This window comes from Chanos chanos, chromosome 8, assembly GCF_902362185.1.
Source record: "Chanos chanos chromosome 8, fChaCha1.1, whole genome shotgun sequence".
NCBI lineage: Eukaryota > Metazoa > Chordata > Actinopteri > Gonorynchiformes > Chanidae > Chanos > Chanos chanos.
Window position 1 is genome coordinate 9,965,022 of NC_044502.1, and position 23,673 is coordinate 9,988,694.

At 42.0% G+C, this 23,673-nt stretch overlaps 3 protein-coding genes across 3 annotated transcripts in view; 1 reads left to right on the forward strand and 2 right to left on the reverse strand.

Annotated features, from left to right (window-relative positions):
- Positions 1-8,584, reverse strand: part of cacna1ab (calcium channel, voltage-dependent, P/Q type, alpha 1A subunit, b) — a 100,082-nt gene extending 91,498 nt beyond the window's left edge. The window contains exon 1 of the mRNA XM_030783370.1: positions 8,490-8,584. The gene's annotated coding sequence lies outside the window, so the exon portion shown is untranslated. The remainder of the gene's footprint in view (positions 1-8,489) is intronic.
- A 6,281-nt stretch (positions 8,585-14,865) lies between these two features.
- Positions 14,866-16,622, reverse strand: wdr83os (WD repeat domain 83 opposite strand). The gene is made up of 4 exons (XM_030782383.1): positions 16,499-16,622; positions 15,976-16,081; positions 15,622-15,719; positions 14,866-15,206 (listed from the first exon to the last, which is right to left on the reverse strand). Exons 1-4 carry the CDS (start codon positions 16,546-16,548, stop codon positions 15,140-15,142), a joined length of 321 nt encoding a protein of 106 aa, XP_030638243.1. The 5' UTR covers positions 16,549-16,622; the 3' UTR covers positions 14,866-15,139.
- Positions 16,623-16,997: 375 nt separating this feature from the next.
- Positions 16,998-19,966, forward strand: wdr83 (WD repeat domain containing 83). Its single transcript, XM_030782546.1, has 9 exons — positions 16,998-17,313; positions 17,463-17,583; positions 17,667-17,772; positions 17,988-18,036; positions 18,178-18,304; positions 18,649-18,716; positions 18,977-19,085; positions 19,417-19,531; positions 19,713-19,966. Exons 1-9 carry the CDS (start codon positions 17,211-17,213, stop codon positions 19,872-19,874), a joined length of 960 nt encoding a protein of 319 aa, XP_030638406.1. The 5' UTR covers positions 16,998-17,210; the 3' UTR covers positions 19,875-19,966.
- Positions 19,967-23,673: the final 3,707 nt, after the last annotated feature.

Here is a 23,673-nt window from a genome sequence, read left to right on the forward strand (position 1 = left end):
TAACACGACCTCCATCCACACATGCTTAGTGTGGTGCAGTGTTGTAGAATTGATGATGTGGAATTAGAGAGAAAGCAAAAAGAGCAAGAGCAAGAGTGAGAGAAAGAGAGAGAGAGAGCGAGAGAGCAAGAGAGAGAAAGAGAGAGAGAGCGAGAGAGAGAATGTTACGATGGGAGATCCCCCAGCACCACATAATTATAATGATACAGTGATAGACATGGGAGGTGGGGCTGCAGCTAGAGTCACAACCCTACACTGCCTCCTTGTGTCTAACTCTGGTACTACAAGCGCAAAATAGTATAAAAGACCTTCAGAGATAAACTGAACCAAACATGTACTTCTAGCTCCCCCAGTGTTCATCTAAAAAATTACACTATACAGGTACAGTATTCAGAGGAATCTGTGTACCATGGGGAGATGGCTATTAGGTGAATCTCCAGTTGTTATGTCAACCAGTTTTGTCCAATATCTGTCCAACACCAAACCTAGTGTATATTCATACTTTAATTTGTTAATTCTTGTCAGATCTTGTCAAATACATACATCGTTTTGTGCCTCTATCCATTTTATATAAGTTAGATCACAGAAGGTGAGGGAGAGAGAGGAGGGAGAAAACAAGAGAAAAGAGAGAAAAGAGAGAGAGAGAGAGAGAGAGAGAGAGAGTCAGATAGAGGCACCTTGCTGTGACAGCAGCAGGACTGTATTTTAACTATGGTGGATTTCTTTTCTCTGTTCTTCATGTGAGGCTGAAATTCCACTGTGGCCCATAGGCTGTGGCAGACACGGGGTGGGGGTGGGGGTGGAGGTGGGGGTGGGGGGTGGTATTAGAGGGTTTGCATGTCATAATTCTGCCTCAGCGGAGGTGGGCTGTGGATCTGAGGCGGGCTGGATTCCAGTCTCTACCAGCTCTCTGCTTAGAGCTCCACACTGCAGTAGATTCAGGTATGGCAATGTGGAAACTAGGTCAGCACTGTGGTTCTCCTTCATTCTGATTACAGCTACGCCACTGTAATTACAGCTTCTCTGCTCCCAGCCTTTGTCTTATCATGTTTCCTATTTTCATCTTTCTTTCTTTCTTTCTTTCTTACTTTTTCTTTCTTTTCTCTTGTTCTTCACTATCTCTGTTTGTCAGTCTCTAAAGATTTGTGCCTTGCATACCATACACACAACATTATTACATTTAAATGAGAGGCACTTAGTAAAGACTCAAAATGTACTAAAACATGTCTCTCTGCAAATGGGAGGGAGGGAGAGAGAGAGAGGGAGAGAGAGAGAGAGAGAGAGAGAGAGGGAGGGAGAGAGAGAGAGGGAGAGAGAGAGAGAGGGAGAGAGAATCTAGAGATGCGCTGACTGTGTATCTGCATGACGCACTATGTCTTGTGAGAGATCATAGCTCTTCATCATTACCCCACACACACACACACACACACACACACACACACACACACACACACACACACACACACACCGCATTGAGTTCTGATACAGCATACAATACACACTCTCACTCACAGTGTAATTCAATGCATCTGCCACAGGGGGGCAGCATCCTCTAAATTTACTAACTTAAAACCTTCCGTTTTAGACATAGACATATAAAAAAGTATATATGCAAATTCCACTGATGATTCACACTATATTATATGATTTCTGCAACCGGTAATCATATCTCAACTAATTTTTAAATTACCTCGTTTTTCAATCCACCCAAACTTTCACAGTGAGGTCTAGTTAGCTGTGTGACTAACTACAGTTAATCATATACTTAAATAAATGATTCATCCTTACCAGAGCTAATTCCCAAAAATCAGCCGCATGTTGATCATTTCCCGTGCAGCACCATGTTAATATCTACTCTTGATACCTTTCGAAAGAAATATTCAACGCCATATTTCAAAATTCAAATTCTCTCTCCAAACAAGGGGCAGCGTCCGCGGCGACCTCCACGAAAGTCAAAAGATGGTACCTACATTTCAGCTTTCTTTCACACACTTCACACTTTCTACTTTATATTAACTGCTCGAGCCCTTTTACAAAACACTTCAGACAACTTATTTGGGCCAACCTGAGACCTCTTATCCCAGACCCAACACTTGTACAGTATTCATGGGTTCTGAATGAGTCAGAGAAGTGTGTCAGAGGTCCTTCACTCTGATGACAGACCCGTCGACTGATCCCGTTGCAGTCAATAAGGTTTAATGTGTCTGTGCCATTCACTGAACTCTCCCTCTCTCTCTCTCTCTTTCTCTCTCTCTCTCTCATGGAGTCTGTTAAACAGCCAGTGGCTCTCTGGTCCAAGTATACAAACAAGGAACTTATTTGTTGTGGAGACAGAAGGAGTTGGTGTGAATGTAGGTTGGATTGGAGTCTGGCCAGGTTGGCGTAGAAGAGATTAGCTGTTGCCCCGGCATTGACCTTTGGGTGAGCAGATGGACCAGAGCACAGAACTGCATTACCATGGAAATGACGGAGAGAAAGTGGAATTGTGTTGGTGATGAGAGGTGAGCGTGTTTGGAGACAAAAAAGAGACAAACGCGCATAAGCTAATGTTTATGCACGCTCATTCACATACTCACGTACACAAACGCCCACACGCACATGCGCAGGCACACAAACACACATTCACACACACATACGCGCACACACACACACACACACACACACACACACACACGCATACACACACAAACACAAAATGGCACAGTGGCCGCTTTTGCAATGAGTGCTGTTACACTTTCATTTAAAGTCAAATAGTCTCCATCTCTCTCTCTCTCCCTCTGTCTCTCTCTCTCACGTTCTCTTTCTCTCTCTCTCTCTCTCTCTCTCTCTCTCTCTCACTTGCACTCACATTAACACATAAACATTCACAAAGACAGCGTCCAGACAGGAGTGACACAGATGCATTTTTTTTTTATAAAAAAAATGCAGAGACCAGGAGGAGAGAAGCACTGTGGTCTGACATGAATTAGAGACTAAATGAATTGATCCTATAAAGCAGTCTCTATACGGACGCACTGCGTAAATTATATGCTCTAAATTGACGTAATGCTTAGTGAGGCAGTTGGCTGAAGCAAAGCCTTTATAAAATGTAATGAAAATGTTGTGGGTTTTTTTTTTGTTTGTTTCTTTTTTTTTGGAAATGAAAAGGACGAAGAGAGTTATTCGAAAAGAGGTGAGGTAGACCAATGCTTTTGACAGTTAACTGCACACAGGGGGGAAATTTTAACAAGATCCACCGCGGTCCATCCCTTCCCACGCACACCAAAAGCCCCTCTTTATCACTGTACGAACCCCACCCCCACCCCCTCCTTCCCCCGCTGCTGTCGGACTTTGGTCCCAGTGGAACCCTCTGTCTGGAACAATTCCCTGAGACATAGGCAATCAGCCAGATTGACGAAAGTAAAAAGAGGAGAGAGAGAGAGAGAGGGAAGGGTGGAGAGCTGAGTGAAGTAGAGGAATACAAGAAAAAAAGAAGGGTGTGTGTGTGTGTGGGGGGGGGGGGGGGGGTTGAGGAAAATCACTAAGAAAGGGTGAAGGGTAAAAAAAAAAAGAAGAAGAAGAAGAAGAAGACAGAGAAAAAAGGGGGATGCGAGAACGCTGCGTTGTTTAATTTGTGAGATGACAGTCGGCTGTCTTTCCTTCTCATCCCCTCCCTCCGTCCCTCACCAAACCTCTTAAGCCAGCCCTACCCATCTGTCCTCCTGTTCATTCCTCTCCTCCCAAATTACACAGAAAACACGTCTCTTTTCTCACCTCATACTCTTATCGCTTCAGCTTATAGTCTGCTTCTCATCCCTACTGTATGCTTTCTATTCTTTCTTTCCTTCCTTTCCTCTATCTATCTATCTATCTATCTATCTATCTATCTATCTATCTATCTATCTATCTATCTGCTGTCTGTCTCTCTGTCTATCTATCTGTGTCTAATAAAGGGTGTGGAACCTGGGTGCTTCATGGCATCTTGGCAACTCTACTGGACAGACACCATTCACCTCAGTAAAACTGCTTTCATTTGTTGTTTTGCAGATAGTTATAAAGAACAAAACCTGTCTCAGGCACCACTGCACAGCAGCTGGGTTGAGATCGAGTGAGTGAGGTGGCTATGGCATATGGAGCACAGTGTTCTCATGTTCATCAGATTATTCATCGGTGTTCATCCGTGTGTAGGTCGATGACAGTCCCAGAAGAGACCTTTCCCATGGCAAATGTTCGGATAGAAATAGAAAATGATAGAATAGAAATGTATGAACTTGGAACGAAAACAAATCGCCCAGGAAAAGTTTGTCCTGGTTTCTGTTATGTCTCTTGCTCTTTGTCACTGTGATTTCTTTGCCCCCCCCCCCCCCCCCCCCCCCCCCCAAAAAAACCCCTTTTCCAGAGTCAGGGCAAATTTTCTGAGTCATAAATCTATCGGCCTGACCCGATAGATTTATCACTTTTTATTGATGACCCGAGGCCTGATGGAATGTAAATGACGTAACTCGACTGGAATGACATCATCAGGATACGGGTGACGTCAGCGCACTTTGTAACCTTCCTTTACTTGGACGGCTCCTTTATTTTGGCCGTTGCCTGTATTTGTTTCTTTACTTCACTGATCAGCTTTGACTTTCCCTTCCTCTGTTTTTCCCTGTCCTGTTGAAGACAACACTGGAGGGTTTATCTGGCTCGAATTACTGTTGTCAGAGAGCTCCAGTGGTTCAGACGTCAGTTAATTTAACATCTGTCTTTTGTCATTCTCCCTCTCTCTCTCTCTCCTTCTCCCTCTCCCTCTTCTACCCTCTCTCTCTCTCTTTCTCTCTCTCTCTACCTCTCTCTCTTTCGTCTTTGTTTATTCTTAGGCTTTGTGTTCTGGTATCTGCCTCTTTGGTAACTTTGATCTGGACTGTTTGCACTGTTTGTCCTTACGCAGCCAACTCACTGTTCCCCTCTCTGCAATGTAATTCCATGTAATTGAACCTACAGCAAACAGCACTTGAACTGAATATGATTTTTTTGCTCTCCATTTTTCTTCCTCTTTTTCCTCATTATTCTCTCTCTCTCTCTCTCTCTCTCTCTCTCTCTCTCCCCCCTTCTCATCCTCCTTTTCCAATATCAATGTGGCCTCTCATCTTTTTCTCATTCTTTTCTACACCATCCATTCATTCTTTTAATCTTTCCATCCTCCCGTCCTCTCCAATTCTCTGACCTTTCCTCTATCTCTGCTGACACGCTGAGGAAGCATTCTTTTCTCTTCTTCTTTCTGTGGTCTCATTTGCTCTGCCACCCAGAGCCTATTCACTCCATCTCAGATCCAATATAAAAGCTCAAATGAGTGTTTAGGACACATAAGGCTCTATGTAAGATTCCAATACTTTTGAAAGCCTTCATTGCCTTGTCTGTTTGATATATGTTGAAAAGACATCCCTTAGAAATACAAGCTCTGCTCTTTCCTTGTTGAAACCCATAATAAGATTAAGTCCAGGCATAAACAGCTGTAATTGTAATTCATTCTGCGTGAAGTACACAACCAGTTGCACTCACAGTAAAGTATGGACTCGATCTTTATAAACAATACTGTGATATGTTTCCGATGTAGAGTCAACAGAGGAGACACAAATGGTAAATGAAAACTCTGTGTGTGTGTGTGTGTGTGTGTGTGTGTGTGTGTGTGTATGTGTCTGTGTGTGTGTGTATGTGTGTGAGTGTGTGTGTGTGTGTGTGTGTGTGTGTGTGTGTGTTACATTTCAGAAGCACTCCTATAACCTGTGAACACCATATCTGAATCTACTTTCACACAGCCACGCCCAATCCTCCAACTTACGATCATAAAACCGTAAGCTTTTGCTTTCGTTGCCCAGCACGTGTAGGCTTATGCTAATGAACTCTTTTATAAAGTCTAAAAATAGTCCAGTTAGCCTCTTGGAAGTGGTTCCTGTCCCCAGCTGCCAGTCATAGCGTCTACTGGAGAAAACCCTCCAGTCACTGGGCCCATGGGCTCGGTGTCAGAACCTCTAATTGATCTGTCCACACTGGCCCTTCACTCAGCACTCCTTCACTGACAACGCGAGGCTAAGCATGCTAGCCTGAACGTGCCTCAGTTTTTTAAATGTGCCTGCCGGTCGTTTTAAACATGTTTCCTTTTGTTTGGAGCAAAAGGTTGAGAGGCGTGTAATTTGATTTGAGTTAATCTACAGAGAGGAGGTACAGATGTATGGGAGGATGTGAAAGGTGTCCATAGTGAAAAACAGGAGCCAGTGAAGGGGTGGGATACATATTCATCATGGATGTACATTCATATGAAGTGCATTAACATCTGCCTCTTTTTAAATTCCTGGTTTAATCTGGCTTGCGTGAGTGTATGATGCCGTGTTTGCCTTTGTGTGTGTGTGTGTGTGTGTGTGTGTGTGTGTGTGCGTACGTGCATGTGTGTGTGTCTGTGGCTGGATGTAAGTGTGTGGGAGGCAGAAGGGGAAAAAAAATGCATGTGAAGCCTGTGTTTTTTGGGTCTGTGTGAATAGCCTTTATATGTGTATGTCTGTGAACAACTGGAGTGTGTGTGTGTGTGTGTGTGTGTGTGTGTGTGTGTGTTTATGCACACGCCTCAGCATCTCTGCTGTGAGTTGGTGTTTGACAGACTCCCTAGGCTCTTATTTAGTTACAGTTGATCACTCCCGGGCCAGCAAGTGCCTAAGCATGAGCAAGTGAGCGAGAAAAAGGGAGGGGGAGAGAGAGAGAGGGAGAGAGAGAGAGGGAGAGAGAGAGAGAGAGAAAGAGAGAGAGAGAGAGAGAGAGAGAGAGAGAGAGAGAGGAATAGACAGAAAATGAAAGAGAGCAGGTGGGAGGTAGCAGTGTTTGGCAGCCACCCACCAGCGTGAGGGCACTACTAACTGGAGTCTGCGAGAAGGAGGGAGGGAGGGGAGGTGAGACGCTCCCTCCTGAGGCATTAGGGAGGGAGGGGAGGTGAGACAGTCCCTCCTGAGGCAGACGTGCGGTGACAGAAGGAGGCCCCCTTCTCACCCCGGTATCGTGACTAAGTGCTCCCCGCATCCAACGAGGATTTACCTCAGAGCTCTTCCAAACTCACGCGCTCAGTCTCCTGTTATATCAGCCCACACCATCACCCCCAGAGATGCGCTGTTACCTTCAAAATCAACACTCCCAGCGCTGTCGCTCTGAGCCAGAAACACTTTCATACAGTCACTACTGTCAGACACCCTCTGAACAGCCTTGCTCTCAGGCACTGTCATACAATATGACTACGGGCTCTGTGCAAATGTCACAACTATGTAAATCAGGCCAAAAACAGACAAATGCTGTTCACCAACACTATATGAGTTTTATAACTGTATATATATGGCGTATATAACTGTACGCCAGTCCTTGGACGGTAATACTTTGACATCGTGCATGAATGAACTATGATTTGCAGTTATATTGCTATACTGTGTATAGCAGCATGAAATATTAGTCAGTGGTCATTAGACAACGTAATGGGCGACGTAAAAGGGAACTAGAGGAGACTTGGAGGTTGCTAACGTTTAATCTCCAGGTAATGTACGTTGGGGCAAGCTCATATTTAAAAGAACATGTTCTTTATCGTTCATGTCGTGAGAACATACTCAAACCACCGTCCCTTTGTTACGTCATTTGAAATTTTTGGCAGTAAATTGTCATGGAGACTAAATGTCGAGGTCATCCTTCAGAGAAACGGGGGACGTGACACTATAACCTGCCCCACAGCAGAAGAGCTAAATGAGCAGTCTGTTACTCAACAGTGCATTGTCACGGTAACTCAAAAAAAAAAACCAAAAAAAAAAAAAACAGCTGAGCTTCTGTCACAGTAGTAGAGAGAGAGAGAGAGAGAGTCTGGGAGCACAAAAACCCAGGGTTTCCCACCTTCTTTGTGAAGCTTCCGTCCAGCACTGGACTAACACGTCCCCTAATGCATTCACACAGTCTAAAGAGGGACGGGGTTAAGTCTCACCCTGTGCCTGTCACTCCTGTCTCTTCTTCTCTCTCACTCTCCTAATACAAACTTTTGTTGACCTTTTTTTGTACACAGGCTTGGTATGATGGTAAGCAGCGGTGCAAGGGAACCTGTCTGTCTGAAGTTTTAAAGGAAGCCATTGAATTGAAACAGTAGGAGATAAACTGAGATGCACTGATCTTTTCAGAGAGCAGAGAAACACTGGTATTGGTGTTTTGGTTGTGATGTTCCCTGTGGTGGGCTCTTATTCAGTGAACAGTTCTAAAAAAAAAAAAGTGTGGGCTAAGCATTATGTGAGTCTTTTCATAAGCCATGTTCAATATGGGATATTTATGGAAATACGGCGCATGTTTGTGTTGGGGTACAGATTACTGCACTATGTCTGTGACTTTAGCACTACAAGATATGACATGAAACATAAGTCGTGGAATCTGTTTTGCACTTGTGAAATGGTTTGAGTTTCTATCAAAAGAATTTGTGCGTGTTCTCCAGTATAGCAGCCTTTGCTGTCATTACTTACTCCCATTCCTTGCGACGGGCCTGTGGTGTGCTCTGTAGCTTGTGTGATTGGTGAGCTTTGATGACGTCGCGATGATCTACCAGGCCACCTCTTCTCCTCACTGGGGGCATCAAAGTGTCGCTGGACACCAGGGAGTACAATGTGCCGCTCATGACCCCGGATTCCCCTCTGCCAGACTTGTTGAAGGCGAAGGGGGCGTCGTGGCAGTTCTCCACTCGCATGTCATACACGGTATGGTAGTAGGTGGGGTTGGCGCACACGCTGCTCCCGCTGGTGGGAGGATGGCAGTGCAGCCTTCTGCTTTGAGGCTGCGCTCTGTTCTCTGGCCACATGGGCGGCGCTCTCTCCATAATCACAGAGCCGTCCGCGTATAAGGGAGACAACATGCTTCTAAAAGTTTAGAGGCAGAGAAGAAGGAGAGGAAGAGAAGGAGGGAGAGAGAAGGGCATGCAAGGGTTACAGATAATAGACGAACAAGGAAAACGACATTGGGGGAAAGGGGAGAGAAACAGAAAGGGAAGGAAAAACAGAACAGGGGAGAGAGAGAGAGAGAGTTTAATTAAAAAAGGGTAATGAATTAGCTTCATCAAAGCTGTTGTTGTTAAAACGGTGAGAGCTGAGGTCAGGCGAAATTCATAGGCGTGCGCTTCCAATTGAAATATGTGCTGAGAGAGCTTATTACATTACTCTGCTGTGACACAATATGAGGAGTATACTAACGCATACAGACACAGACTCATACACAGCAGAAAGACAGAGTGCTATGGTAAGGGGTTCTTGGGACTCTTTCAGACTAGAGTGTGCTGCATAGCCTGATAAGACTCAACTCATTCAACTGGAGAAAGCAAAGGGGAGGCTGAGAAAGGCTCTCTCTGAACCTAGTGCTAATGCTACTGATGACCTAGTAGGTGTGATAAAGAAAAAAAGCAGAGAGACAGAGAGAGAGAGAGGGAGAGAGAGAAGAAGAGGATGAAGACGAAGAAGAGAAAAAAAAAGATTCAGCTAATGACTGTCATTTTCAGAGATGGCTGTGTTTTTGCTGGTGCTTTTAAATGGTCAGAAATTTGGACTCCTGGTGAGCTGCTGTGATGAAAAACTGCTGCAGGGCACTTATTCACTTCGTTTGACTCTTTGACTCTTTGACTCTATGACTCTTTGATTCTTTGATTTTTTGTAGGCTGGTAGACTAGTGCAACAACAATGAAGACACAAACCCTCCTCACTGGAGCGTGTCATGGAACCAAGACTAAATATGTTCAATAATAATCAAAAAGTTACAAAATGACAAGGAACTGCTGGCGAGGATTGTTGTAGAATTAAGGGTCTAGGGTTAAAGGAGACTGTAGAATTTATGTATTCCTGCCACAGCACAAACATCCAAGTCTAATTTATTTAGACAACAGTTCACAGCATTCTTTAAGGCTGAATTTAGGATAATCCGACAAAGCAATTATATAGACCGGTGTACAAAGTCACTCTGACCAAGGCTTGATATTCTCAGTATAAATGACCATCTGTTACAAATGGGTTTCTTTGAAATAGTTTTAAAAAACTAGAACTCTCATAAAAACAATTCAGTCTGTTATACTCTCAAATCTATATCATATCATATCCATGATATAAATATATTAAAATATAATAATGTATCAAATATGTGATGTATTTATACATCAAAATATACAGACACACACACACACACACACACACACACACACACACACACACACACATATATATATATATATATATATATATATATATATATATATATATATATATATATATATATATGCATCAAGGGGTGTACACAGTTTTTGGATGAAATTCAGTTATAACAACTATAGATACAATACAATTTGAAATTATTATCCCAAGATACTTTTTCTGCACAGTGACCTTAGCTGAGTGTCTGTGAAGTTTTGTACAATTACTGTACAAAATGTACAATGTGTGGGAGAGAATGGTTATGTCTCAAAACAAGCAATTAGCCTTACATCTGCAAGCTTATGTGGAAAAAAAATAAAAGAATCTTATTCTTATTATGCAAAAGAAGCAATACAGCCATGCTAATATCCACACCATGCATCCGAAATCCAGTCAGATCCTGCCAGACCACATATATGATGCACTGGATTTAATGAGAAGAGTAACATTCATTTTTTTCAGAAAATAAAAATGAAAAAAAAAAAAACCTGAAGTGTACATGCATGAATGCAAACAGTATGAACAAACAGAAGATGTACCCGGTCAAAGAGATATGTTTCAAACGCTCTGTTTGGTAATGGGTTAGTGTATGCAACTGTTCAGAACTGTGAGACAACAAACATGTTTGTAAGTGTGCGTGTGTGTATGTGTGTATTATCTGTACAGATAGTACTATCTGTAACTATAATGTACATTGGGCCTTCAGTACATAAATGATGACCAATCCTCCAAAAGGAGAGACTGAGTCATAAAACACCTGGCAGCCGGCCAAGATGCTATGGGCTATCAGGTAATGCAACCAGCTCATCTTCTTATAAAATCAAAGAGACAAAGCAATTAATGGCCCACATGCCACCGCCACATCCTGATCTCAAAGCAATGCTTTTGATTCTATCTCGATAACGCCGAGGTTTTTCTTTCTGTTTAATGTTGCCTTTCTTTCACTGACATGATCTCTGACAGCACAACTGTTTTTGTCAGCCTTTTGTAAACTGAATTGAACTGACAGACTCAGGGCAGAAAGGCTTAGGCAAGCAAAAAGAGACGAAAGCAATTAAAGACAGAGAGAGGGGATGGAGAGGGAAGAACAAGGGCGTAATAGGTTGTAGTATTAAAAGTAGTTCCAGTGCTAGTGGTAGTTTAATACGCCCATTTAATTAGAGTGGGAATGTTAAAGAGGTTTGATACACCAATTCAAAATCATTCACATAAACTGAAAAACTGAAGACCATAACATGGTACAAGAGTGAGTCAGATTGACACAAAGAGAAACCCTGTAACTTGGACTTCAGGACTGACTTGCAATTTTGTCAGCTTATCATAAAACAGATAATAGACAAAAGAACTAAATCCTCACAGACTCTGTAATTACCAGTATGTCTGGTCAGCACTGAAAAGGTTTCAGCATCATTTTAGTCATGTCTCGATACTAAGCGGGCTGACACAGATGGCATCAGTAATTGTTTCCCCTGTGGCAGAATTACTAAAACCCTCATTTTCATTTGAAAGAAGGTTATTTTGTTCACGAAAAGCGTATCCTATAATTAAGTTAAAAGATTTTTTTTTTTACAAAAGCCTGTGATTGTCTTTAACAGCTGGGTTTTACAAAATGTAACAATTTTGATATGATTATAATTGTACCTTACTTTATTCAGCATCTCAGAACTTTTACAAATATAGACAGTGCTTACATAGTTGCATTTAAGTTATTACTCTCTCTCTCTGTCTCTCTGACATGAATTTACATACACATGCACGTAGGCACGCATATACACATACCGGTGCGCGCGCGCGCACGCACGCACACACACACACGAAATGATGCAGATAATACCAGACGGAACACAGGCTACATATCAGACATTCTGTGCCCTGCACGCAGATGAAGAAACGGATCAAATACAAACAGTTTCTCAGTCTGAGTGAATTCATTTCCTCCTCTATGATTAAGTTAGAGTTAAAAAAAAAAAGATCCACTGAATTAACAAAAATCTTCCTTATACAACACGACAAGTTAAGAAGAATAACAGAGATCATTAACTCAGGCTGTTCTTTAATCTCCACTGGACGCTTAGAAAAAAAAAATACAGCATGCAGAATGTCTTAGTCATAACCTACACCTTCATGAGCGGAACAAAAACCAGAGAAAAGAAACTCTTTATTCAGAAGATTTTCTGTTCTTACCTGGTGAGTGGCGATTGTTGGTTTATGAGGAGATAAGTCGTGCTCTTTTCGCGACTCAGTCGCTAGGGAACGCGATAGGCGCACCTGTGGTTTGCAAGAGGTGTAATCACTATATGCGAGACTAAGGGAAACGAAGTCCGTTTTTACTACCAAAGAGGTAAAATCCATCTTCACGCACGGCGCATCCCGCAGTTTAGCTCTTACTGCTTTGAGGAAAACAACCACTAACTTACGCGTTTGCCAATAATTAAACCCGACTTCCAATTACCTGGTGCATGGAATTTAATGAATATTATATGAACACGCACCCCCACCGTACACGACTATGTCTTCGGTCCGCCTTGTGTCCCTGATGATTCCGTCGATAGTGTCTCTATGCTTTCAATGCCATCTGGAGACGCAACAGTATGATCACTACAGAGAGTACAGAGTGCACCCTGAGTTTGAAAGACAAATGCGAGAGCCTCGTGCGCGCGGCGACTACAAGCTGGTCAGGTTAGGGGGAGTGTAAGTTTACCGTATCCGTGCGGAAGGGTGGGGGTGCACCTGCCGGTTTATCCCATTTAGTGAAAATGCCTCTTGTGCTTTCTTTTCGTGCTTTAGTTAGTTAGTTAGTCAGTTAAATTATAGTGCATGCGTGCTATACATGCTGACGTGCACATAATAGCTTCTTTAGTTTAGAGATCAAATAGTTCTTTGTATCGCAAAGCACCGTGGTGAAGTTAGGCTTTGTGATATGAGATGAGAGAAATTATGGATTCAAAGCAGATGTGCATGAACTCAAACAATGCTGAAGTTGAGGGTGACAGAATGACTGACTGGGGACAGTCCTGTGACGACAAGAGGCTGGTTCATTCAGCCAATTTAGAATCTAGACCATCACTCCCAGTGGGAGCACACTCTTTAAAGCTCGGTCTTTCCAATGAAATCGAGATGCGTGCTATTCAACTCCTCGTGAGCCATTACTTTTTATTTGTTCTTACATATTTAAATAGACAACGACGTCCTCTATTGGTTTCATTAAAACATAATCTGTCCTGTCTGTATATCCATATTGATTCGACCTCGCCTTTCTCACTTCCACATCTCCCCTCCTCCCTGGTTTCCTTCTGTCTTAGAACACTCCCTTCGACCTTTGCAAATGACTGACTTATTTTTGATTTCGATCCCAACACACACACACACACACACACACACACACACACACAAAGCTGAGTAAATATACTCCTGTGAGGTGATGGTACATTTACAAAAATGAGTGTCTTCTTGGCAGACACCAATCTAATCAATTAAGATTTGCGCAGTGAAATAAAGACTAATTTGGGGGACATAGACCGTAAGTTCCGATTTTAAAAATAGCACGGGTGCGCTTTCATAGTTTAGTCACCCTGTACACCAATGTCTGAGTCATCCAATCCTTTTCATCTAGTGCATTTATGAGAGTGAAATCTGGCAAGTCAAGACAGGGGGGTGGAAGATTTTTTGAGATGTGATCGTTATGTCACTGACATTAAATAGCACAAAAAGTTGAACCACTCAAGGTCAAAGTAAGCTCTTAATGCACGTGCTTGCTTAAGCATCGTATTTACTTCGCTAATTAACATGCATAAACAACCTGATAGTTGAGTTCCACTGAGGGGGTGCCCTTGAATCTTTGGTATAAGTATGCCCTCTAGTGTTTGTGCGCGTCTTCAACTGCGCGTCTGTGGTTAGCCTCGACAGCGGTGATAAATAAAAGTTTAGATTTAATTTAAGGATGGTGCGGTCAGCATACCCTCTCTTAAATTTGTATAAAAATAATGATGACCTATGTTAAACACAATTTGGCTCAGCCAAAAAGGGCAGCTGCATAAAAACACCACCACTGAAATGCCACATTACAAAAGACAGTTGGGTCCCAAATCCTTAAAGCCTGTGTAAAATCCATTAAAGTCTGCTGGAACTAGTTAGCCTGGATAAAGTCCATTCTCAGACTTTCCAGATGAGACTGTGCAGTAAATTGTAAGCCCAGTAAATCAGCAAAGATAGTGTCTAAGACTCCAGCCTTTGCCCCCTGTCTGCATCCTGCAGTCTGGAAAACAGGTTTGAGAGGTAAGGGGAATAGGAGAGACAACTGGATGGTGATCTGAGATTGAAGTCTTGGATCATAACTTCCTGAACAGAAGTAACACGCAAATCATATAGAAATAAATGTCTCATTTCACCCTGAGATAACACTCTAAGGCAAGTCAGTGAGAATATGTATGACAGTCATCTTTATAATAAGTCCTTTGGAATACAGAAAGTTGTTTCGTGATGTATATTTTTTAATTCATCATTATCAAATATTTAATTATACAAACATTGGTAGAGCAGACAATGAACTGTATCTACCCCCATCAGAAAGGAATTTGCAATAGATTAGTAAAACACATTCAAGTCAGTGTCGTTTTTCACATACCAAATCACAAAATTCTGGAGTCAAACAACACAAAAACAAAGAAAGTTGTTATCTGATAAAACATTTATTTCTAAAAACATACAAGCGTACAGTGATTGAATTAAATAGAAATAAAAAAAAAAGCAGAACAGTCCAAATGGGCGAAGGGTACAGACATGAGTGATGAAGATGAAAAAGTTAGAGCATGTAGTACTCAGCTCCTGGCCTGTTCCCTGGACTCGTGAGTCTACCTCCTTGTAGCCCAGATGGTCAGTGGGTGGATCTGCTGTTTGTCACTGGCTCTGTCTCTCTACTGCTATGGCTCACTCAGATTGGCTCCTGGTTACCAGGGCGGCGACATGGGCTGTGGGTTCTGCAGGTATGACATCACTACAGCGGATATAGACAACCTAAAGAAGACAAATGACCGCTGTTTATACTTGTTCTTAGAGTAAGATGTGAATTTCTTCTTCATCTTAAAAAAAAAAGGAACTATGGTTAAATATTTAATAAACTGTTCAAAGTCATGGCATCTTCAAGAAAAGAAAAGAATAATAACTAGACCCATGCGGCAAAACTGAAGACAAAATATTAAAGTGTGAAAGTGTTTAAAACAAATGAAAAAAACGATGAACAAAAATACTATGTGAAATACAAGTGTCCAAAAAGAGGCGTATGCATACTCTCTCAAAGTCAGGACTGGTTTACCCATTTATCCATTACCTGGAATTCACACTTAAAGAATACACAAACAGACAGCACTCTCCCACTCTCTGATTCACACAATCTGACTCTCGCAGTCTTTGAAATGCCATCTGTACTCACATAAAACTGCTCATCATTTGCTTGGTGTCCTCTGAGCTCCGGGAATTGGCAAAACTGATGAAGGAACAGTATACTGCAATCCATGCACACCACTTGAGCTGCAAATAACACAAACTGAATTTAGGTAGGTAACAGTAGAAGTGAAACACAGAACATACATTTGAAGAGTAAAAAGAAACACTCAGTGCAATCTTTGTGTCATTCTCCATATTGCAACACTTATAGTGCAAATTATTGGAATGTTACATCTTATTGGAACATTAATGTTTCATCATAGTGACTAACAGTAACAGTAAAAACCACGAGACAAAGGTACAAGCAGCAGTAAAAACGTCGTTTAATGTAATAGGTCACCTTGAGCATCAATCCGCACATGCTGAAGATCATGCCCAGCAGATTCATGTAGTCTGGCGTGGGGTCCTCAAGAGTGGGGTTGGTTTCTGTGCTTGGGGGTTTGTAACTGTTGAAAAGAACATGAAAGCAATAAACATCGTGATGCCACAATTACAAGACAAGTACACACAATCAGTGCTTGTACTTTTGCTGCTTGTTACAAGCCAAGGCAAGGAAACGTTCTTAATTTTTCAGCCTTCGGATTTCATTCAGAAAGCAGCTACCACGGGTTTAAATAACATTAGATTCGAAACTATTCTTTAAATCACTCAACTGTTAATGTTAATGACCCAGGCAACATCGTAACGTAGCCCTTCTTGTGCACAAATCGCATTACAGAGCTAGCAATTAGCAAAAGTGCTAACCAGAAAGTAACTTGACCTGCCATCGGCTTACGTTAGCTCTTGCTAATTAGGGAAACCAACAAGGTACTTCGAAGATTTCTCAACTTGTCCTGTAGTATTTGCACATTTGATACACCTACCGAAAAATCTTATTTGGTCTCCGTGGGTCCGACATGTTGTTAAAGGTCATAATATGGACAAAACCTATTTAAACACTTATATTTTGGCTGTTTTCGAGGAAAGTATAGCGCTATACTAGCAGCTGATCAGGGCATGGACAAACTACTTCCGCTGACTGGCCCAGCTGGGGGAAAAGATGATCACGTGACCGCTGATCTCATTGGATCAGGTCTGGTGACGAACCAACCGAGACCCTCATAGACCGTAACTCAAATTCATTGTATATTTGAAACGATTTAAAAAAAATTAAAACAAGCATCTCATGTACTTAAAATCAGTAAAACAATGCAACAACAGTAACGCAGCAGTAAAATAAATCCTAATCACTAAATATGAAATAGAAGGGTAAAAAGGGTAACATTTACAATTCGCCTGCCACTTCAACAGGTGGCACTAGTGCACCATTGAGCTTCTGTTGATGAAAAACAGCTTAAAAGAGAAGAAAACAATACCCATGAAGTATACTGAGGAAAAGGCTCTTTCAATTTTCATTTTAAAACTCAATTTTTACAACGACCTTCACGTTTAATCAACCCGTGTGTTCTCTGCAGACTGAACTAACGATGTAACGACTAACCTGACAAGATGTGAATGTAGCGCGCCAAAACTGACGCAAAAGATTCCGAAAACATCAACAAAGTTTAAGATTCTACACGAAAATCTGTAACTACGATGGCTTTTCCTCAGCCACGACCCCAGCCACCGCAACTCCCTCAGCATCTCCTGCGAACGATAGAATGCAAACAGGGCGCTGTCAGAGCTGTGCGGTTCAACGGTAAGTTTAGGACCTTCTCCAGGATGGTTAGAATTTGCGCTCTGGCAAATCCCAGAACATATGTGAATGTGAAGTCCAAAATGAAGTATAGTTGAGTCCTTTGGTGAAGTGTGTCTGCCTAATTTTGCATTCCCGTGCTTGTTTTACAGCTGATGGAAATTACTTTTTGTCATGCGGTAGTGACAAAACGCTGAAGCTTTGGAGTGTTAGTCGCGGTACCCTACTAAAGACATACAGTGGACATGGTTACGAAGTGTTAGATGCAGATGCGTAAGTACGTAATTATATGCTCACTTTAAGCAGGTGGATCGGGGTCGTTGTATGCTAATTGCCTTTTTCATTGTTTTTTTCAGTTCTTATGACAACAGTCAGATATGCTCCTGTAGTTCTGATAAGACTGTCATCCTTTGGGATGTTGCAACTGGACAAGTCACCCGAAAACTCAGGGGACACGCAGGGGTAAGGGGGAAAAAAACATTTCTTTGCGTTAGACTTACAGCGGATTCTAACTTCACGCAGTAAGCAACTTCTGCTTTTAGAAGTGATGCAAACGTGATAGGAAACTTTTTTTTTCACTGTTCCTCAAGTAGAAAGGTGCTTAAGGGCCATAGCTATGAATTAAATGGTTTTCCTATATACTGGTTCAATAAACTGTGTTTTTTTTTCATGTCCAGAAAGTTAACTGTGTGCAATTCAATGAAGAGGCCACTGTAATGCTATCAGGTAAGAACGGTTCAGGCTTTTTCACTGAAACCAAGGGATCAGCCTTATTTTACTTTTGATTGAAAAATGATTGCATGTTTGAGTATAACAGCAATTCAAAGTCCCATCCCTGGAATTCTCATTGTTTCTTGTATTCTTCAGGCTCCATAGACGGGACCGTGCGCTGTTGGGACACACGCTCCAGGAGAATGGAGCCAATTCAGATTCTGGATGAGGCTCGGGATGGCATCAGCAGTCTGAAGGTGTCTGAACATGAACTGCTGACTGGGTCAGTACCAAACTAACCAAAAGTAGTTTTGTCTCTGGCCTAACAGACCATTACTATGTCTTAAATGCCTGTGTAGTCTTTACTATTGTGGTCCTCACTGGATAGTCGAACCGAGGATTAATTTCTCAACTGATTTTCCAGTTAAGGACTAAGACTAGTCTTGGTCAAACCTCTGAATAAAAAAAAATCTCTTAATCTGTAATCCATGTCTAAAAAACTGACCTAAGCAGTCATCAGCTAGGCCTATTGCTACAGGCTTATTGTGTATGTTAAGTTTCACTGTGTTATCACTTTGCATTGAACAGATGTGTAAAAAGAACCACTTGTTCTGTCTTGATTCCTAGCTCTGTAGATGGCAGAGTGAGACGCTATGACCTGCGAATGGGCCAGCTTCATGTTGACTTTATAAACAGTGAGTGCTTTTTATCATGTTGACTTTATAGACAGTGAGTGCTTTTTACTGACTGCACCTGCCTCTGGTTATATTTACCACAATTCTATCTTCTGTCAAATGGTGATGAACATGCCTCTCATATGGAGATCTGTGTGTGTGCGCGTGTGTGCGCGTGTGTGTGCGCGCGTGTGTGTGCGCGCGTGTGTGTGCGCGCGTGTGTGTGCGCGTGTGTGTGTGCGTGCGTGTGTGTGCGTGTGTGTTTTCCCCCTGTGCTCTAGGCCCCATCACCTGTGTGTGTTTCAGTCAGGATGGCCAATGCACCTTAAGCTCCAGTCTGGACTCAACTGTCCGTCTGTTGGACAAGAGCACGGGGGAAATGTTGGGAGAGTAAGTCAGCTCTTCATACTTTACAGGCATTGGAGTGTCATGGAAGTGTCATAAGCTTAAGTGAAGGTACCTCATCAAGCCAAACATTAGCAGTGTGATGGTGACATTAGCTGTTTGGGCTGATTTTGATACCTGTAGTGCCATATTTATGTCAGTTTTAGGAGTACCTAGTGTCAGTGGTGTGCAAGTGAAGCACTAATATGTTTTAATGAGAAAACTGAATGACTTTGCCTTACTGAACTGAAGAAAGGTCAGCTCTGATTTTATGAAGTGTGGGGTCTGACACATAGATCCTTTATTCTCTTAATGTTGTGAATGTGTACCTTAACAGGTACACCGGTCATCAGAACAAAGGCTACAAACTGGACTGCTGCCTCTCCAATAAAGACACACATGTGTTGAGCTGCTCTGAGGATGGACATGTCTACTACTGGGATCTGGTTGAGGTGAGAAAAGAGAAACTGCAATTAGCCTGTTTCATAAAATTAGTTATACTCTATGGCTCCAACTGATTTGATTTTACTTAAAACTGATGTCATGTCAGTTCTATGATTGGAAAAGGGTGGACGGATTTTCTGCTGTTCTCAAGTTTTCAAAAGTATTCCTTCTCTCCTCCTCTTCCTGCAGGGATCCCTAACTCTGAAGCTTCCAGTGGGGAAAGCTGTGGTCCAATCACTTTCCTTTCATCCAACAGAACCCCGCCTACTGACAGCTATGGAGGGACGTGTTCAAGTGTGGGGGGCGGAGCCAGAAGACGTGGTAGAAGAAGAAATGAAAACTGAACAATGATTGTCTGAGAAATTAAACTCATTGAGCTGATTAGTATGACTTCATGAATGAACTGGAAGATGTTTAACTCATTTGTACTTCTTTTTTAAAAAAATTACATTTTCTTTGTTCATTTCTTTGTTTTGTTTTGTTTTTTAATTAATTTATTTTTTGGAACAAATGCTTTGCTCTAAAAAGAGTTCAGTACAGTTTGGACTTAAAACTTTTTTCAATAAATAAAAATACTGTGATATGTAATTAGAGATGTCAGCCCATCAGTTTTGAATTGAATATGTATTTATACAGAATATTCAAAGAACATATCAGTATCACTTGGACAGTACTGGTAATGCATGAAGGTTCTTAAGGGTTCTGGATAGGGTATCTGGAAATAAAATAACCCCGCTTGTTTATGTCCATCCAAAAGTTATCCCACTTGCTGAAGATCGCAACATTTGCGTTGGGGAACACAAGTTGGCTTGGTCACTGGCCATTTTCTTGAAAGGCAAAGTCATTACTTTCATCAAACGGGTTATATTGAGGACCATCATCAGAGCTCCTCCAGACCTAGTGTACCTGCACTTGACTCAGCATTCACTGTAGGGTCTCCATCCCTGCGCATTTCACAGCTGTCATTACCACATGAGATACCAGTGACACCTTCTATTGGCTTTGCAACCTTCAGCCTCTTTTTTTGGTTCTTGATTTTTGTGTGTTGCTACAAAATAGTCTCTTTGAATGGTGCTGAGTATAGCACAGGTCTGTCTGTTTCTGCAGGTAAGGTTAGATGACTCAATGAGCGTTTACGATCTTTTGAGCTTACCCTCAGGCAGCTTCTCTGTACATTACGATTGGCACTGTGTGGTACAGGAAGTAAAGAGTTCCAGAAGTATCCAGAACACAGTACTATACTATAGAAAAGTTGTACCACGCGCAAGCTACAAGTGGTAGCAGCTCATTTTTGGCAAAGGTAGAGGAACCATCTAGGCGTATTGACTTAAACAGAATGAGAGCACCCGGAGCATGAGAGAAAAGGACAAAAATGGGATAGTGTTAGAAAGACTGTGCTGCAAAACAAGCCATGTTTGAAAAGAAATCGTTGATTGAAACATAGCTTATTATATAACTTAGCCTACTTAATTGTTGGAAAAGACTGGAATTTAACGTGGAAAAAGAACAATTTAAGAAACCTAATTAATCTCACATTCAGCTGTTAATAAACACTAATTTTAGTACAGTCCCACACAAATGAAAGAGTAAAACAGAGAGGGCACTGACATGTTACCGTTTGTTCAGCTGCTCTCTTCTGGCAAAGGAAAGACAAGATGCAGGCTAATGTTATACGACATTATACACCTTTTATTACTTTTAGAATGCTTTTATAAATTATTTTAGAATGCATATATATGTTTATAAGTATTCTAAGTATTGTAACCTAATATAAGTATTAGATTCTCAGATAATCTAAAAGTATTCTGACCAGATTATTCATTTTATTCATTTCACTCACTAATTACAAATATTGTCGTGTAATTTATATTCAGCAACTAGCTAGGCTAAGCCTCTTGATCTCTTAACTATCAAAAGTGTCAAAGAGAAAGTGATGTCCATAGCAACATCAACAGTATTCACATCCTCTGCAAATCCCCCTTTGCAATGGATGAAAATTGCTCAGCTGATACTACCACTGTGTTATTACACATATATACAACATATAAAGGTACAGGTCTTTTTCTCTTTGATAGTCTGGACTAAACAGGGCGCTACAGTAGTGGCATACATCCTCCAACATGCTGCTGTATAGTCTTGGCAGTTGAGGTAGCTCTATATATGTAGTCTCCCAACATACGGCACTTGCAAGGGAAACTCAGAATTTCAGGACATGTTTATAGGCAGCCTAATGTTTTGTTTTGTTGTTTTGTTTTCAGTTCATGCTTGTGTAATGGGAGTAGGTTCATCAAATACAGGGAGAGCGCATGACTTGGTGTTTTTTTTTGTTTTATTAGTGGATGCTGACAAATATATACACAGACATAGACACAGACAATAACGTAATGGATACCAACTTCAGACCTCTGAGCAAGCAGGACCCATGATGTTTAAGTATGCAAAATTAATTTTCCAAAGAATTCAATTTAAACTCAGTTACGCGACGAGGTAGAGTTCAGACTTGGTCAGGGAAACACTGTGTGTGAGAGAGACCAGGAAAGACTATTTGAATGATCTAGAGGCCAAAAACAAGAGATTCTGGAGACTCTCATACCAGCAGTGCCACAAAGTAGTTAGTGAAAGCCCAACTGCTGAGCATCAGCCTGCGCTTGGAGTGGAGTCACAGTTAAGCACATTTTCCCTCTAAAATTTTCTCTCCTACTTTTATTGTGTCAGTCTCTGTTTTCTTTTCTTACGAGCCAAACGTGAACGCTATAATCTCTTCTAGAATTATTTTGCCTTACTTTTGAGCAGTTCACTGCTGAGTTCCATAAGATTGCATGTATAAGGAACAATTTCAGTGGATCCATGGATTCACACAGTTCACATAAAATTCTAAACTTTCCATCTGCTTGTCACCACTGAGATCAAGCTTTGTCAGACTAGGCAGCGTTTTTCCAATCTTTAGTCGTTTTGGTTTTGGTGATCACATGCTCAGTGTGGAGCAATCATTCTGGTCTGCACATCACTGTTGCAAAGAGCTCTTCCCTTTCAGTTGATTCACTTAGTACAACACGTATATTATGGGATATCACACCTTCGCATGTCTGGCTGAAGACAACTTTATTCACACCCAAAAGGCAAATGACATAGGGCAACAAGGACAGGCTCCACCCTCCCCTTATATTACAACATTACCCGAATCACTCCACAGTTCTCACGCTCTTCACCTCGCTTCACCACTATTGAGTGGAGCTATTCTAGTTTTCCTTACCAACTAGATAGGGCACTTCGTTTGTGCTATTAAGTCAGCTTACCGCGAAGACTTCTCGATTCGGTTAAACTGTTCCTTTAGGCAAGAGCGACAACAACCTCACGTTGGTGCGTCGTTTTCCTGTGGAGCACTGTTTTTGAGAGGTTCTTTGCTACTAGATTTTTCACAACCAATGGAGTGAACCCAAATGCAGAACTCAGACACAGAGTTAAAAAGGTAGATTTATTGTAGGTTAGGTTAATGGAGAGAAATCAAATAAAGATGTTAACTGGCAGGCGGAGGACACATGGAGGTAACAGCTGACGATGAAGACAAGGCAGGCTAGTGGAAACAGGACGGAGTGGATGACAGCTAGCTAGATGCGGGGCGGAGAGCATGGCTGAGGACAGGGATGACTGGCGAGAAGCAGATAATGAAGGCAGGCAGGCAGGCGAGAGAGAGAGTGATCCTAGACGTCAGGAGACAGAGATTAGGACAACTACTAACAAACAGGAAATAGTTAGAATGCACAATTCTAACGGCCAAATGACAAACTCTACCAGACTGACCGAGGTAGTGAACTGGCGGTGAGTGGGTGGAAAACCGGAGTATATATGCAGCAGAGCAGATTGAGTTGATGGGTTGCAGGTGGGTCAGCTGATCGGCAATCGGGAGTGTTACGCCCACACACAGACACACACACACACACAGAGACAACAAGGGGAGCACAGGAGACACAGAGGAGAGGGAAACAAAAGGGAAAAAAATAGAAACACAGCCAAGACTGTGACAAGATTAGCCATCTCTCTCCTCAAGTATCTGTGCTGGCCATGGTTCGGCTACCTAGAATGAGCTCACAAGAGCCCCACAAGAAGCCTTCCACATGTCCTTGTCTCCACGACTGCCACGATGCCTGAC